This window comes from Ischnura elegans, chromosome 8, assembly GCF_921293095.1.
Source record: "Ischnura elegans chromosome 8, ioIscEleg1.1, whole genome shotgun sequence".
NCBI lineage: Eukaryota > Metazoa > Arthropoda > Insecta > Odonata > Coenagrionidae > Ischnura > Ischnura elegans.
The window spans coordinates 108,935,264-108,953,673 of NC_060253.1; the positions used below are offsets into that span (position 1 = coordinate 108,935,264).

The 18,410-nt window shown below is 38.5% G+C and overlaps 1 protein-coding gene across 9 annotated transcripts in view; it reads left to right on the forward strand.

Moving 5' to 3' along the window:
- LOC124163187 (polyhomeotic-like protein 2) overlaps positions 1-16,141 on the forward strand; it is a 404,958-nt gene extending 388,817 nt beyond the window's left edge. For 5 of the 9 annotated variants that reach the window (XM_046539921.1, XM_046539913.1, XM_046539916.1 and 2 more), the window contains 15 exons: positions 842-967; positions 1,154-1,247; positions 1,397-1,527; positions 2,214-2,441; positions 4,459-4,675; positions 6,553-6,710; positions 7,186-7,443; positions 8,207-8,379; positions 8,865-9,664; positions 10,482-10,775; positions 11,671-11,868; positions 11,984-12,128; positions 12,685-12,859; positions 13,161-13,466; positions 14,004-16,141. In XM_046539921.1, the coding sequence (XP_046395877.1) occupies positions 842-967; positions 1,154-1,247; positions 1,397-1,527; positions 2,214-2,441; positions 4,459-4,675; positions 6,553-6,710; positions 7,186-7,443; positions 8,207-8,379; positions 8,865-9,664; positions 10,482-10,775; positions 11,671-11,868; positions 11,984-12,128; positions 12,685-12,859; positions 13,161-13,466; positions 14,004-14,207 (3,507 nt within the window). In that variant the 3' untranslated portion in view covers positions 14,208-16,141. The remainder of the gene's footprint in view (positions 1-841; positions 968-1,153; positions 1,248-1,396; positions 1,528-2,213; positions 2,442-4,458; positions 4,676-6,552; positions 6,711-7,185; positions 7,444-8,206; positions 8,380-8,864; positions 9,665-10,481; positions 10,776-11,670; positions 11,869-11,983; positions 12,129-12,684; positions 12,860-13,160; positions 13,467-14,003) is intronic. The other 4 variants (XM_046539918.1, XM_046539915.1, XM_046539917.1 and 1 more) reach the window with 4 other exon arrangements.
- The last annotated feature ends 2,269 nt before the right edge of the window (positions 16,142-18,410 follow it).

An 18,410-nucleotide genomic window follows, 5' to 3' on the forward strand; every position in this document is an offset into this window, starting at 1 on the left:
AGGAGTTGCCCTAAGGTCTCACTAAGCTGGGTCTCAGGCTGGACCTGAATTCATCCAATGATTGCTACCTCAGCGTCACTTCCCTTCCCTCGCGTCGGCTGCAGCTGACATCCAGTCGTTTGCATTGAAAAATCCACACTCTTTCCCAACCTTAGGTCTTGAGCATATGAAAATGCCTGTCGACTCTACCCTGCATTCAGTGCGAAATGGTTAACCATTCATTTCATTTATGAGTTGTGATGATATGAGTCTGTGTTCATTATGCTTTGCATATGGTATTTCTTGTTCAAATCATGTACATTCATTAACTGATGTGCCCTCAACATGTCAGCACCGGTGGTGTTAGGTAATTTCATCTACCTAGACCATTTACTTCACACGCATGCTATTTTTTCATGACATTTTCATTGTTTTGAATAATAATTCCATCCTTTAATTCCATAAAATATTTTGTAATGACATTTATTTTCCTCCATTTCTTAAATTTTCAACATTTATTCACTACCCATTAAATGCCTTTAAAATATGCTTGTAGATCCTCTAAGCAAAACCTCATGAGCTTTGTGGAGATTACACTTCATATGATGTGACCCAGTTGGTCTGGGTCCAGGTCCTCGTGATAGACCTAAAGATCCTTGTATGATTTTGAGACCCAAATTTTGCCATAGCAATTTATCCACTAGGCATGTAGTGAAAGAGTTAAATTCCTTTTCTTTTTTCAATGACACCTGTGTGGAAGAATCATTAGTTTCTGTAAGAAATTATCTGCAACATGTTAATGTGCTGCATTTGGTAGAATTTTCAAGATTACCATCCTAATTACACACTCAATTTCTTTTAGGTACAAGTAATCCAGCAACCTTTGCAAAATCCTACATACCTGCAGCAAATTTACAACACACAAGGACAGCTTTTAATGCCGGGAAACATTGCTCTTCATCCAGCTGGAATGAATCCTGCAATTCAGGTCAGTTTACAATTTTTACATTTCTTTTTTTGTTCTTCGGGAGTGTGTCATCAAATTTAATTTATTTTTGGCATTTTGGACTTGAAATCTCTCAAGAATGATACTTGACTCTTGATTATGTGTATGACTTGTATTATTGCTGGCAAAATAAAATTTTATATTGCAATTTTTAATTGATTTCTACAGGTGATCGCTGCTGGCAAGCCTTTTCAACCCAATCAGCTGGCTCAGCATATGATTACAACTCAAGGAAAGTCAGTGCTCCAAGCTGGTCAAGCAGGTATGCTGTGTTCTTAATTGCATTTAATGTTAATGGATGATGTTATATCTCGATACTGCTGTCACTAACACTGTTCCTTTAACTTTAAATTGCTAGTTATTATTTATAAACTTAACATGTGAGGAAATATCTTTTCACATGAATATCAGCATCCTTCCCGGGATATGCAACAATTCCTACCACGAGCAATCAGACTTTGGTCATCAGCCAGTTCCTCAGCAGTCAGCCAAATATCCTTCCAGCTCACGGTCAAGGGGGGAAACCAGGAGATATGCAAAAGGTTTGTGCTGTTTAGCAGTCTCCTGCTGTAAATAATTGCTAGTTTCCATAAAAAAATGTTTGATTTTAAATAACTGCTAGCGAAAATAATTACCCTATTTTTGTAATATGCCTCTTTAGATATTCAAATGATGTTTATTGGTCTATCCCATTGGTCCTATGTGAAAGAATTGCTCGTCATGATGTATGTTCAATTTAATCTATGAATAAAATTTCCCTTGAAGATTTCTAATCAATTAATATGATCTATTGAATTGATAATTTTGAAAATGATTTTCTTAATGTGGATTCATTTTGCTTATTGCACAAAATTACCTTGTACCATCTGTGACTGTCCTACTTAGAGAAACATCAACTTTATTTTCAAGCTATAAGTCAGAATTATTAGGAATGTGACATAATAATAGTAATAATAGTAAGTCTTTATTGGGTTAGATTGGGACTAGAAAGTCCTGTCTACCATCTAATTCCTCATCATACATTGAATAATTTATGCTGAGGAATAAATTGTCAAGATACTCTGGAAATAAAATTGAGTCAAATTAGAGCAAAAGAGATGTAGAAGTATATATAGTTTAAAGAACTACAAAAAAATGTAAATTGAAAAAAATGCATTTATCAAGGGTAAAAGGATGTGAACAATTGTAGGAAAATAAAACGTGACGTGAGTGTTCTTAACTGTTTCAGATAATGGGTGGGGGTGGGAAGTCAAATGTGGTATCATCCAATGGAATGGGTGGAGGTGGTGTTGGTGGTGGTGTGGGAGGCGCTGGTGGTGGCGTCAAAGGCGCAAACAACCAGCAGCAGCAACAGCAACAACAGCAGTGCATTGTATCACAGCCCCAGCTCATCACTACGCAAGCCCCGACGACTGCCATGTTAGGCAGTCAAGCTCAACTTATTAGCCCTATTCAGGTGAGATTATGTCTTTTTATTTCCCATACCTAATCATCGTGTACATGATGTGTTTAATTTTCAGTCAGTCTCATTCCCTGGACGTAAATTGCCTCAATATTTTCTACTATAATTAGGGATATTCAGTTAATACTTGGGGGCAGCGTAACTAGGCAAGGGGGGATGGGGGGATGGGATGGCCTGAGGTGGCGACCCCCTCTCCCCCCCCAAGGCAACAGGGGTTCCAGGAAAGTTTTTAAAAACGACATGCCTGGAAATACAAATTACATCATTTTGGCACTTAAAATGTAACTTTAAGCAGATGCAGTTATTATACGTCTAAACTAGACAATAGTTTTAACCCTTTTAGTGCCAGCCCATTTCAGGTGGGATGTACGAAGATTGCCAAGGCTATTTTCTGGAATTAGCAACATTTCAGATTTTAAAATTTTTCAGCGACTTAATTTTATTTAAAACGTCTAGATTTTTTTCCCAATTCTTAAGATATATATTATATTAAGATATCTTATAACCATAGATAGATTATGGGGGTTCACATAAATTACAGCTGTTGAAAAGGCCACAATCACGAAAAAAAGTGAAATAATTCGAGCCGATAAATTGGCCCCTGGCAGTTTTTGCTCAACCAGCGAGGGCCGATATATCAGCCTGGTGGCAGCAAAAGGGATAAACAATTTCTTTTATTTGTCTGAGGCTTTGGGGGGGCATCTATCCCCTCATACCCCATAGTTACGCCACTGCTTTGGGAAAGTGTCTTGTACTTTGACATGTTAGTAATATCCCCAGATTTGATTGCCTATCAAACATAGATTTCGGATCTGAAATTGGAGAATATGGAATGTTGTTTTGTGGAGACAGTTGGAAGTCTGTATGTAGGGAACAGATAGGAATTGGGAAAGTACAAAATGTATGGGACATAATACCAGTTTTTTTTTGTGCTCATTTGTTCTGGTTGAAGAACTTCTGTTCTAAATCGGTCTTAGACCAGCCTCTATGTTCCAGATCTGACCTGAGGAATTTAAGATCTGTCTTTAATTAGGAACTGATATGAAATATTTGATAGGGTTTTGCATGAAACGTATATTGAAGAGGTGAATCCTAATGTTTCTATCTTACGTAGTGCTTGTGGAGGGTTTTTAATACTTTTTTGAGATTTTGAAAGGGAATATGAATGGTTGCTGGATTTTTTAAAAGTGGCTATTTAAAAATTCAATGGAAACTAATATATATTCTTGTAAGTACTGAATTCATCTGAACTGAAGTTAAATTTTATCTTCAGCTTCATTTGTATGTGTGCATTCTTATGTTCAAAGCCATTCATTTCATATCTAACATTTTAGTATCATCATCTTGTGGTGTTCTGCCCGTCGGCAGGTCCCCCTCGCCATTGCTGTCTCCATTCTCTCCTGTCTCCGGCCATCTCCTTCAAGTCTCCATATCTTCCAGTTTCTATGTTATCAATGAACTTCAGCCTTCTCCTTCTTCTTACCCTTTCCACCGATCCCTCCAAAGCTATTTTCAGAATTCCATTCCCTCTCATCATATGTCCCAGCCAGTTTCCCTTCCTTTGATTTAATTTTCCCATCAATGTTCTTTTCTCATCTATCCTATATAACACTCGCTCATTCCTAACTCCATCCATCCACCGTATTCCCTCCATCTTCCTCCAAACCCACATCTCAAATGCCCCAATCCTGTCCCTGTCTCTCTTCCCCATCGTCCTAGTCTCACATCCATACATAAGCACACTTCATTTTAGTAATTTTTATTTTATTTACTAAAATCAGACGGCTTGAGACAAAAGATGAGGCCAAGTTAGCAAACAACTGATATATTTAAAAGTAATAATGTATTCCCGAAAGTATAAATTTTTTACGTAGCATGTCCCAGGTGATACATGCACGTGTTTGTGAAAAGAGTTGATGCTAACATGTGAAATAGTTCTGAGAACATTTGGACCGAAGGACCAAGCTATTTGTCGTTGCATTGACCCAAATTTTATATTTGATACCTCCAGTTTCCGTGGCAGTTTGGGCAACTGCCCTCGGGCATCACGTGGGCCACGTCTGGAGGCTTGCAGTCACCAGCTGCTCTGCTGACCACCAATAATCCGATCTTTATCCGTGGCGCTCAGCCGCATGATCCTAGTGGACAAGGAGGACAGGGGCCAACGCCAACCCAGGGAGGAGTCTTCATCCAAAGCCCACCTCCCCAGCAGGTGGCCACTCATAATCGTGAGTTTGATTCCAATATCTCGTCTGTTTCTGTAAAGTAATTATAGAGGGCACTTCTAAGGTCACTCACTCCATCATTCAACCTGTTGAGGATCGAGCTCACCCGTGACTAAGCCACAGACATGTTAATTTCATAGATTCAGGGTGGGCAGGGGGCAGCTCCTTTCCATGGACCACTGTTTTGCACTTGAGTATTGTTGCTTAGGGGTGACCAAAAGACTTCAGCCGGGACCCTTTTGATCAGCATTGCCCCACATTCTACCAACTGCTCCACCATACCCCCCATTTCATTTATCCCTTGATTTTGATTCTTTCTCAGCCATTAAAAGTGATTCCTGCTGCTTTTATCCAATTTTTTACATGAAAAAATGTTTAACTAAGCTCTTCTATGTTGACTATAGTTTCAAGCTAATTATAAAGTAGTCTTTAAGATAATTGTAAAGTGGAGTCAACTTCAACATGTAAACCTTACTTTTTTCCTTCAAACTTTGAACCATTTTTCTGACTTCAAGCTACATATTAGGGGTTGAGAAGGCAAGGGATACAAGTGATTTTTTTCTAAATGGAGTAAGCTACAGAAATTAGATAAAGTAAACATACCGGATCAACTAGATATTTAGTAGTGCATTTATAATAACTTGTACCATTTGGCTCATCACCCACTGATATGTAAAACTACCTATTTCTGTGCATAACTTTGGTAAAATATTGCAAAATTTTTTTTCTTTCCTTGAAAGTTGCTAAAAGGTTGGTCTCTTGCTCTATCTTAGTTCTATCTTTTGGTTACATTAAACATAGTATATTGCCAGAAAATTAAACATAAAAGGAATATTTATTTTCCATAATACTCATTTTTGATTTTATTGAAGTGGATAGCTGAAGATGAATCCCATTTACAATTCAAATAATAGGGTAGTTTCCTTCATCAAAGAAAATGAAAGGTATTGATTTTGATATGTTACCCACCGTTAGTGTATTCATAATATACAAATTATTTGGTTTTAGAAATCCCAGTTTAAACGAATGGTAATGGTCAATTTTAACTGCATTTGAAAAAGGCCAGATTGACTCATTGGATGCCACTCAACGTGACATCATAGGGACCTAGTTTCTATACGAGTAGGTAGGAGTTTTACATTGTCTGAGATTACTAATTCATGCATGAGGCACAGAGCTCAGGGAAACATGTCTTAATAATCACCTATTAAAACTGCCCATGGCCAGAAAGTTTCCTTCGTTTTATAAGGTATTACTAATCCTTATTTAAGCCAAGCGCTACCTGCTAGCAGGGTACTCAGCTACCTGCTAGCAGCCTGGATCGCAGCGGCGCACATATCCTCGCCCCAAGGTTACCTCACACGGCGGCAGCAGGAACCAGAAATACATCACACGGGCTTTTCCCAGCATTCATACTTAGCCGTCGCATTTTACGCGGGCTTAAAAATTTTCACTTTTCATTTTATCTCGAAAAATAGATATCATCATTTAAAAATCTAAAAGCATTAAATTCGTACTCCGGGATTAATAATCTTACGATTTAGGCAATAAAAAACTAATAGGAAACCACCCTATTATGTGCTCCTCAAACTTGTATGCCAGGATTCCAAATTGTGTGGTCCTATATTTATATGTATTCCATTTATCTGGAGATATATACCACATTTTGAGTTGATAATTTTTGATTAATAGCCTGCCAGTTTTTAAATAGCTGTAAATGTGAAATGTATGCATTAATGAAGAGAACTGAGGCAGCAGAAGTTTTCATGTTAGACTCACAGAATTTTATTGGGTCAAGTGTACCTGTTTGGATAGCTTGTTAGCATTTTGGTAAATGTGTGTGGTTTTCATTTTGACTATTTCTTCCTTCTTCTCTTCAGCCACCATTGCCGGAACTCCAACGGGAATGCAAACCACAAACAATGCCAGTTCAGGGACAAATCAAGGCAATGGGAACAATCAGCAACACCAGGCCCAGCAAGCGCAGCCACAATTGACCCACCAAATCCATCATCAACACCACCAGCTGGCTATGAAGGTGAGAGCATCGTAGAAACGAATGCTGCCTGCTTTTCTGCCCCTTTTCCCTTCTACCTTTTGCTGAAACAGCTAATATGGGAATTATCATATTCTGTTCTGAATTTGTCCATGCAAACATCCCTGATACATTGAAAAGCATTGTTGGTACAGCCCTGACCATATTCTGCAGTATTTCAGAAAGTACCTGTAGATAAATAAAAAGCTGAAGGAGTTCATTTTTTAAAATGCCTGTTTGTTGCATGATTGGGCAATTCAATGGAGAGAAGTTTTATCAGACTAGAGGATTAAAGTCAACTGCTACTGACATTAAATTGAATTGCATACTACATATATAATTTCAGTGTATCGGAATTATTTTGAATAATCATTAAGTATGCGTTAGTGAGTTGATATCCCTTTTTACAATCTACAATCTGAGGTGGAAAATTATTTATTGCCTTGTCTATGTATACTGACCCTATTCATAATTCTAGGTTGCGTCCGTTGGGACGAACGCAGGTCGTGTGGGAGGAATGGATGGAGGTGGTACAGCAAATGCTGGAACGGGAACGACAATCCAGGCGAACATACAACCAAAGACTTCAGTGGCAAACACTGTGCTGCCCCCTCGAATGCCTAATATTCTGCGCCCAGCCAGTTCCGTGTCCACGCAAACTGGCTCCAGCGGTGGACCGGGCGGTCTTGGAATGGGGCAGCTCCAAATGCAGAAAGGCATTGTAAGGCCCCCTAATGTATGTCAATTTTCTTTCATTTTCATCCTTAAAATTATTTTGCATGTTATCCTTAGGAAACTAGTGGTTGTTGTTCCTAGTTTGGTAGCAAGTTGCATGGTGATACCGTATTAATTTCATGTATCATGGATGAAGATTTTAACTTCTATTAAGGCTATATGGAGATTTACTGTATTGAAATGCCCAAGAGTCACTTAGCATTTGGCCTGCTCAGACGGCAATGAGTTCAAAGGATAAAAGCTTATTCAATTAATGATGTTAGCTCTTAGGCCATTCATTAAAATTCATATTTTAATGCAAATATTTTTTTAACTTCATATTTCATTTTCATTTCTGTATGTTTTCGGAGTGGCCAGTCATTTCTTTCTTTCATGTTCTAATGGCCAAAAGAGACTAATTTTGCACGCTAATAACATTAGGATTGAGTAATGCTATTTGCCTGTGTTTATAGGCTCTGTTGCGTAGTAAAGAATGTCAGAGCCAAATCAAATTTTGATTTTTTGAATTCTTATTGGGGAGGATAATGAGACTTAATATTGTACTTTTCTACTTCTTATTCATTAACTGTGTGAAACTAGAATGTTTATTAACATATTTTCAATTTTGCATTTGTAAAGCCAATTTTGTAAGGTTTATTGTCAGTAGATTTTTGGTCATTTTTCTTTAATTACTTTATGTTACATGTGTGGTAAACACTGAAGCATGATTAATTGAAAGCACCCTGTGTGTATGTGCAGTATTGAAATCAGTGTTTTGTTCTCAGCAGGGCAAAGTACGGATTAAGCCAACGATGAACAGGGCATCTCCTGCTCCCAGTATGAAAGCTGATGCTGCCAACCAAACCAAACCTCAACCCATCAGCCCTGCCAACATGCAGCACCAGACTCAGCAGCAACAGCAACTTGCTGCTGTGGCAGCTCAAGTGTCTGTCTCAAAGTAAGGATACTACCTACTTCAATTTTAGGCCACTTTAAATTGTCCTGATTGGCTCGTCCTGTTCTCCTGCACTTCGATGAGTGTGGTTCATCTAATAATAATAAAATAAAAACTTCAGTTTCGGGACATTGATAATAATTTTAATGAATGATATTAGTGGATGAGTATTTTGGTGTCGTTTTTTGTCAACTCATCTTAAAAATATTGCTTTCAAAGCATTGCTCCATTGTTGCTTTTTTATTTGCGTCATATGTTTTCACAGTGATAGCTGGGATGGAGCCCTTCCACCAGGAGTTTTGATGAAAATAAAAATTTAACACCTTAAATGGCTAAATTTTATGACTTATAAATGAAATAGGTTTAATAACTTGGTGATATTGTGAGGATTATCTTTCTAGTTTTGATCATTCATTTTGATCATTTTGGACATTCTAGTTTTGATCAGCATCATTGGTACTTACAACTTTTCTATTATTTTGTTACAGTCGCATGATCCTTACCAGTGCTCCCACCAACGGTGCTCCACTTCTGCCGGACAAGGGGCAACAGCTCACCCTCCAGGCCGTCAAGACGTTCACCTCATCTTCGGCCTCAACTACGTCCACGACCACCTCGACTTCGACGTCGTGTTCGCCTGCCCCCGCCATGCAAATGCCCCTCGGACATCCCACTGCCGTTCTCCTCCCCCACCCATCCCTGCAGGCTCAGCTCATGGGGCAAGCAACGGGGTGCCCTCCCTCCCCTTCCGGCAATGCCAACGGCCCCACCGTGTCAGTGTCGTCCCCCATGAGGCCCCTCGCTGCTCCCACCCCCAGCGGTATTGTTACCTCCATGCCAGTCAGCATGTCAATGGCAGCCCCTCCGTCGTCCCCATCGCACCAATTGCACCAGGTGAACGCCATGCAGCACCAGATGATGCCTTCGATGGTCACCATGGTGGCTGCTGCCCCCTCCCCCAACCAGGGCATGCAAAATGTCCAGGGTTCTTCGCCCCCAGTGTCAGTGGTGACCTCTTCGACTAGCATGGGTCAACCGGGGCCAGTCACCCTTTCCATGGTCACGGGCACGCCCGCGGGCATGGTGAACAGTCAGGTGGCCAGCAAGGAGGAGACGGGCACGTCGTCGTCTCAGGTGGACGTGTCGGTGGGCAGTGTTGGGGATGGTGGTAATCCTGTGATGGTGGTGTCTGAAGAGAGGAGGAATGGTGAGGCAAGCCCTGCACCTGGCATAACGCCCATGGAGGGAGTGGTGGAGACTGGGATCGCTCCTTCACAAACTCCTGAAGGTATAGTGCCACCAAAGATATCTGCATCTGATGGTTAAAATCCTTTTTGAAAATTTGTTTAGACTTAGTTGCTTCCATCTCAGGGATGCCGACTTACAGAAAATATTGGGGGGGGTCCAAACTGGGGATCTTGCCCCGGAAAATTTTATAAGTAGTGAGTTTTAAGTTTTTTTAAGCATTTTAGGAGAGTCATATGATCAACATTAGAACCCTGGTAACTCAAATGTCAATGTCTGGACACTCCGGGGAAAATCGGCAAGTCGGACACATTTTTTGCTCACACTCATGAGGAATTTTTGAGGGGGCTCGGGCCCCCTCAAGCCCCATGGAGTCGGTGCCACTGTTCCATCGTCATTTTACTTGGTGTGATGATGAATTTGTGAAATACTTAAGTCATTTTGTTGGACCTCTGTTGGGAAACTTTGTGCCAGAAGAAACATAATATGTTAGTTTATGATCCAAACTGCTCTCATTAAACATTTTGACCATACTTTGGCATCTGGGCAGCAGCTTGGACTTAGTTGCTTCATTCAGAAAATATAAAGGTTATGTATTGAATGAGTATTTAATTGAAGTGAATATTCACTGTGAATGTGGATAGTGGACGTTTTTGTAAGGTTTAGTTTTTGGTGATTTTTGTGTTGGTATGTTTGGGCTGCAAATTAGGTGATATATATTCATACTCTGTAAATGATGCTAAAGGCTTGGAAAAGACCAATGGTCATAAATTATTTTGGTCATTAGTAAGTGAAATGATTTAATTTTAAATCATGATTAAAACTTGTAGCTCATCAGTTCTCTCATTTCATCTATTCAGATGTGAATGGTGAGAAGGAGAAAGGGATCAATGGTGTGGCTGAGGCATCAGTTGGAAATACCTCTGTGTCAATGGAGAGTGCAAGCACTGGAGAAGAAGGTAGCACAGCTAAGGGAGATAGCATGCCTGTTGGCTCGTCAAGTTTAGCGAATGGAGTGGCCAGCAGTGGCACTGGAACCCTAACCGGAATGGTCGTCGGAACATCAAGAGATTCACATAAGTTACCCCCACCCAAAGCATTGGTTAAACCTCAAGTACTCACCCATGTCATTGAAGGCTTCGTCATTCAAGAAGGTAATTTCAGTAGTGTGATTAACTTCCTGTCTCAATTTTTTAGTTAATTATTAATTGTTTCATATGTAAAAAAATATCCATCAGAAGATTTCTAAGGATTTGTTTTTCATTGATTTGGTTTTTCTTAAAAATCCATTGTTGCTCTTGGCTTCTTTAATATATAATTCCAAGCAGATTTGTTTGTCCTCAAAATGGTTATTTTTATCATCTGAAATTATAGGAAAATCATCTATGCATAGCATCTCTTGTTTGAATTATTAAGGATATCAAGATTATCAGCAATGAAAAACACGCTAGTACTTCATACTTTAGCATAAATTGAAAATGCTTAAATGATGGGGAAATGACAGCCTACTATGTAATGCACAATATGAGATAAAAACTCTAATTGCCATAAAAATTATTTCCCCCAACGCTCGCCCTCTTTACCCAGTAGATCACTGTGGAAGGCAAGGGTATCACCAATAGGGTCATACACCTGCAGCCTCTCAACAGAAATTGCCATTCGCCCACACGCTGCCAGAGCAGAATCCTTTTTAAGGGCCAATGTGACCTCACTAAGGCTTCCTTGGTTATAACCTGGGATTCTTCACAATGCTGAAGAGACCCTTTGGAGGATATGATGGCAGATATGCACTCGAGCACTTGGTAAAAAAAAATCACTCGCACTTTCATTCGCTCACATTAATAGCTCCAAATTTCTGGGAAAAAGAGGCTCCAGAAGAACATAGATGTTAATAAAACGTTAGGAGGAATACTTTTTATGGCCATTAAGAGTTTATTTATCATATTGTGAAAATGCTAACCCTGAGTGAATGTTCAAGTTTAAGTTTTGTTGTTATTTCATGCATGATGGCATTATCTGGTAATAATGATGATTAATTTTTTTCAATAGCATCAGAGCCATTTGCAGTGAACCGCTCGTCATTACTTAGCGAAATGGCTCAACCATCTTTGAAAGCCAGCAATCAGATGATGCCAAACCACAATGGTACTCCACAAGGTGCTCAGGAAAAAGAGAACAATCAGCATCACCTCATGTCCAACCATGTACACGCAACGCAAACATCAAACGAATCTGAAGAGCCTCCTAGTAAGCTTCCTATTTATATTTCATGTTCAAATCCTAAATATCATACTATGTACTCTCATTCCATTTTTCTGATTTTTTTGTCAAAAAAATGCATTAATTCAATGTTTATTTACAGAGAAAAAGCTGATGCAAGACGTTCAAGTTCAGCCAGCTGCCAAGCTTCCAGCTGATTTGGCTAAGTGTGAATTTTGTGGAAAGGTGGATCTGCGGTCAAAGTTCAAGAAATCAAAGAGATTCTGCACTTTGGCTTGTGCCAAAAGGTGAGTTTTAGCAGTGACTTATGTTGGCTGAGAAAGTTAGTTGTCATGTATATCAAGGATGAAATTCACCATGAAAACTTACATACTTTTCTTACGTAAATACTATTTGCATTGTTACATGTAAGCAGTAGGAAAATGGAGGGAAATATGTTTCAAGGAACAAGAATTTTCTCGCATAAGCCTTTGTCTCAAATTCTACTAATACTTTGAAGTTTATGATATCCTAGCATTCTGATTTTCTGTGTAATGGAATAAAGTGTAGCCAAATTTGATTCATTGAATTTAAATAATTTGCGTCACTCTGAAAGATCCCTCAAAATAAATATGGCTAGTAATCACATCATTTGTATAATTTGAATGAATCATTTCCCATGAGTAGTCTAAAGTGTATCATGTGTGTCTGAATTGCGAATTCAAGAGCATTAGATGATTATTTCTTTGGAATTAGTTATGGAATTAGAACTTTGGGGTCAAACACTTCGATTTCAACTTGCTTGCAAAGAGGAAGTGTTGTTATCGTTTTTGTGCAAATTGGTGGCAATATATAACATGGCAGGTTCAACGTTGGTTGCAGCAAACGTTCGGGCCTCTACAAACCGGAAGAATCACCATCCAAAAAGGGGGCAGCTCCTGTTTCTGCCGTCAACTCAGTACCCGTCGGAGTCAGTTCAGTCCCTCCCAAGGACCAACAAGGAAAGCAAGACTGGCAGAAATCCAAGAACCAGGAATGGGTGGGTCTTTTTTTTTTGTCACTCAGTGGTTTACCATCCTGTCAGATGTCTTACATTGCTTTATTCTTTATGGAATAACAACTTTTAGTTGGGTTCATGTGGGAATGAGTTGTTGTCAGGATTTAAATACCAAATCTGTAAAATCTGCTTGGAACATGGAGTCATCTTATGATAGTGATAGAAGGGAATAATAGAAAGAAATTAAGGAAAGAAATGACTAGCTGAATTTTCAAGGTTGAAACTGAATTTTAATTTAGTCTAGTGTCTGATTTTTATCTAATGAATAAAATTATTTTCACAGTCTGGTAACCAAGTACCTGTTAAGCCAGATGGTAGCCGCTTGTGTCCAACGACTGTTTCTGCACAAGAGGAAAATAGCCACACAACGGACAATGAGACAAACGACTCGTCTGGGGCGGAGTCATCTTCAATGTCACCCTCAGAAGTTGGCCAAGGGCAGGAATCGACGTCTGCGCGCACGTCTGGTCTGGCTGCTGGTGATCCATCGGATGACAATGCCAACTCTGAAGCATTGTCCTCTGGTACTCAGCAGAATGCAACGCCAAGTACGCCACCACAGCCACGCATAAACCCAATCAAATGGACGGTAAGTTGAGTCTTTGATTCTTTTATATGAATCCTTTTACCAAACTTGTGTCTATTTGCTTTAGCAATGCTTGCGAGTGATTTTAGATGGAAAAAAAACCATCTCAATTTTACATGTTTATTTCTAAATCCTAAAAGTGCATATCATGTTGCATGGGTTTGGCAACCATCCATTTTATGGCTATCCTCATGCTTCCCTTTTGCTTAAAGTTTTTCTTAATTTTTTTCTGCACATCTGTATCTCCCTCCTTATCCTTCTGCTCTATATCCAATGATTTGATGGTAACGCAGTACTTCTTTGTTAGCAATATGTTTACGGTCTTTTTACGTTTTACAATAGATTACTTTCAAGGATGACTTCACATGTGATCCTTGAAAGAAAGCTAGTTAAAGTAAATATGCATCTGGAGGGTTTACTAAACTCAAACTTGAAAATTTCACGAATTCTTTATTCTGTGAAGGCTGAGGGAAATGCTTTTGATGCTATCAAATCAATAGAAAGGTTCTGAAAGTTCATCTCTTTTCTACTCGTCATCAGGTTTCAGATGTCTGTGAATTCATCAGAAATTTGCCGGGCTGCTCAGACTATGCAGAGGACTTTGCAATACAGGAGATTGATGGCCAGGCTCTTCTACTGCTAAAGGAAGACCATCTTATGACAGCTATGTCTATGAAGTTGGGGCCAGCCCTCAAAATATGTGCACGCATAGACACTATGCGAGGGGACATGAAGGAGAAGTGAGCATGTTGAATCTGTAAGTGAAAATCGAGACAGATGTGCAAATTAACTGGACACCATTCACTGGTGAGGACACTGTTCTTTGAGATTTAGTGAAAGAATTTCATTGTGATGGATTTCATAAATCCAACTGATATGATGGGGTACCTAACAAATGGGGTACCTAAGTGTGCTGCATTGAAAAGTGAACCAATTCCTTGAGGTGATAATGGTATCACCTCTGAAGTGCAATCTTTTATTATTCCAATATTTCTGATGGGTAACATATTTTGAGGCGCCATCTCTACAAAGCTGCGTTGAACAATCAGCTAAGCCCAATCAGGCCACATGTTCCCATGTAGAGTGAGGTAGTGGTCTTCTTGACGCACTCCTTATCCCATGCAGTGACTTCAAAGGATGTTTGCCAAGTCGTATGAGAAATATTTGCAAAAAACCGTTTCCTGCAGTGGTTCTAAAATTTTGTACATGGTTTCAAATTTGATGAGACGTAAAAATGAGGTGTACCAAGTCCAGAAATTGTTTTTTCTGATTCTTTTTGTGGAAAAACAATCAAAAGATAGAAAATAAGTGCATAATCGGCTATACTTTTTACCATGTGGTGGCATTTATTTCCTCAAAATGAATGAAATTGGGTCATAAAATGCCAGAAAATCAATGCTCTACTCCAAGATGGGAATGGCAACAATGAACAGCGCTGCTATGAAAGTGAAATCACCCGGAAGTCTTACTGTGGTGAAAATGAAATGCTTTTGTAATCACTGATGCTTGAGTAAGCTGTGCCAGGTATAGTGTGATTATAGCATTGTTAGAGCCTGAGCTAACATCGCTTGAGAAGCTGTTTGTAATGAATGACATGCAATCATTTGAAAAGAAAGCAACATAAATTGTTGTTTTTGAACATGTACATAGGTCTGTGACTTATAACCTGCTGGTGTAAGATTCGGATCCTGAACATTTTCTACACGTTAGGATAATGTTTATAGAAGCGACAGAACTGAGGAGTCTTGCTATATATTCTGGATGAATATAGCTATCTTTTTTTTAAATATGCTTCACTTTCTTATAACAAAGAAATTATTTGTGTTCAACTTTTTGACTACATTGAAGAAATATCCAATTTCAGCTCATTTCACTGCCAAACAAATTTTATCTAAAATTGTCCTGAATTTCAGGATTTGTTATCTAGCTATTGCATGTATAGTCTTGAAGAGGAAGTTATTGTTTGTCGGTTGTCTGTGTGATGATGGAAACAAAGGATTCAATGTGAATGTAAATAGAGAAGCATTTCCATAAAAATGCTACATTTTTATATTTATACATCATGTGTGTAGAGTTTTAGTTGTTTTTATCCCTATAAATTGTTATATGTTCTGTGAATTTTATGTCCACTAACCAAAAATTCTCTCAGCTCATTATGCAAGAACTTGAAATGAAACAGCTGAGCCAAAGAAGGCAAGGTATTGAGTCATACCTAACGTTTATAATGTTGTATTTGTTGGAGTAAAATTTGCCATTGTTATACTTTTGTTCAGCCAGAAAATTTATAAAGGTATTTTAAGGTTGAAAATACCGGTGCTTGTTTTGGCACTTCCGAATTTTTTTTTTTGTTTTGTTAACCTGCTGTTTTTATATTGTGGACATCAAATGGCTGTTGAGTTTTACAACAGGTACTCAAATTTGGAGTAATGCATGATATTTAATGCTCTCAATAGATGGTTTTTCTTTATTTATATTGACATTTCTGACAGGAATTTACGTTAGTCTTTTATGCAAATTAACTTCATGAAAGTGACTTTTGTTTGAGTATTCATGTTATTCGCAATACCTTTGCTTCTTATATGAGAGAATATGAATTTTGGATTTCATCAGTTGTTCCCCTTCCAGTTTGCCATGCGTAAAGCATTATTTATTTAAAAAATAAAATGTTCTATGAAAAAGGAGTTTCTTCATTTGATCATAGATAATTGTCTGGTTTCCTACCACTTGCTAGCTAACTAAAATTTTGATTCTATTGAAAGTAATACAGGAAGGACAATAGCCAGATATCCACAGAAAATTTATTCAAAGAAAACAGAGAAGAGGAGGTGAACACAAATGTTAAACAAGTATGGACAAACTTGAAGAGGTGAAAGATCTCGGTTCTTGGGATGAAGTTCACAGATGAAAGAAGCTAGAAAGAAATTATCAATAGCCCAAGCAAAGATGGAATTCATCAAAAAGGAGTATATTAACAGCCACAAGTATCAGCATATAAGAAAAGAAACAATCCATCAACTGCTACATCTGTTGCGTGTTAATTTATGGCAACAAGGCATGATAAATAAAAGTTTAACAAGGAAGTATTTAAAATGAGGTACTACAGGAGAAAAGCAAATGGATTCACTACGTCAGTAGTAACGAAGTATAAAATGAGTGAGGGAAAAGAGAAGTCATCTGAATGCCCTATGAGAAGAAGACTGAATTAGTTAATTAGCCTCATCGTGTTGTGGTTGATGGTCTGGTGAATAAAATTGTAGCTCTTAAACAGGTGGAGGGAAAGAATGGTAAAGGAAGATCTTGGACAAAATATATGAACCAGATGATGAAGCATGTGGAAAGGTATATGTATTGGTGTGAAAATAATTGATTGGCAGGAGAATTAAGTGGAGCGCTGTGGGTGGAAGCCAATAGGGTAGTTTCCTTCATCAAAGAAAACGAAAGGCATTGATTGCGATTCCTTACCCACCATTAGTGTATTCATAATATACAAATTATTTGGTTTTACAAATCCAGTTTAGACAAATGGCAATGATCAATTTTATCCTCATTTGAAAAAGACCAGATTGGCGCCCATGCGATGCCACTCCATGTAATGTCACAGGGGCCTAGTCTCTATACGAGTAGATAGGAGTTTTACATCGTCTGAGATTACCAATGCATGCATGAGGCACAGAGCTAAGGGAAACATGTCGTAATAATCACCTATTAAAACTGGCAAATGTTGGAAAGTTTTCTTCGTTCGATAAGGTATTAATAATCCTTATTTAAGCCAAGCGCTACCAGCTAGCAGGGTACTCTGCTACCTGCTAGCATCCTGCTTCATACCAGCGCACAAAGCCTTGCCCCAAGGTCACCTCACTTGCGGCAGCAGGAACCAGAATGAAGTCACGCGGAGTTTTCCCAGCATTCATACTTAGCCGTCACGTTTTTGTGCGCTTGAAAATTTTCACTTTTCATTTAATCGCAAAAAATAGATATTGTCATTTAAAAATCTAAAAGCGTGAAATACATACTCAAGGAGTAATAATCTTTCGATTTAGGCAATAAAAAATAATAGGATACCACCCTATTGAGTGTTTTTTTGGTGTATGTATTTAATCTGAGTTATGTTGACTGTTAGTGATGACATTTTTGGAGTATCTAAAATTCCACAAGGTTGGAGTTAAATCTTTCACAAGTTGGCTACTTCCCATTTTTCAAAATGTAAGTCATTCCTAGACTCTGTTTCAACATATCCTAGGTGCGAGAGTACCTACCTTTATAGTTTGCTTTCTCTCTTCATTCGCGACTGGCTTTCATATAGTTGCTTGGCAGATTTTATTTAGTACTCAAAAATCTAGGGCTCATCTTCAGTTGCAGAAATATTCAAAAACAAGAATAAATAAGGAGAGAGGGAGATTAAGAGAATGTATAGCTCATAAACTGCTGTTGGAACTATTAATGGTGAATGGATAATTATATTAGTAGGTAACCATGAATTAGTCATAGCAGCCATTTGCCCCCTCACACTTTCAAGGGGATCCGAGGGTTTTTTCCCTTTTTTACTCTCGTGGCTCCCTTTCCATCTTTCTGTTGTATCCACTGCCTACTGATCACTGAGTGTTTCTGATGAGCAAGCATGTGTTGTATGGAATGATAACGGTTCAAGGATTTATTAGGGAGGGGACACTTACTCTTGAATGAGAAATGTAGGTTGAACATGTTTTGAACATGTGCCAAAGCTCAATTGTATCATTAGGAGACCTGAGGGGAAAGACATGACTGAATCAACAGTCCTGGAAAAATATATGCAAGGTGTGCAACCAATCAAAGCAGAAAAATTCATTCATAATTCCAGGTTTTCCAGGAAACTTTTTTAAAAGTTCCACAATAATCTCAACATGATTACTGTGATGGATAAGAATTTTAAAACACCCAAAATTACTTTAATACCTAAAACTAATATGC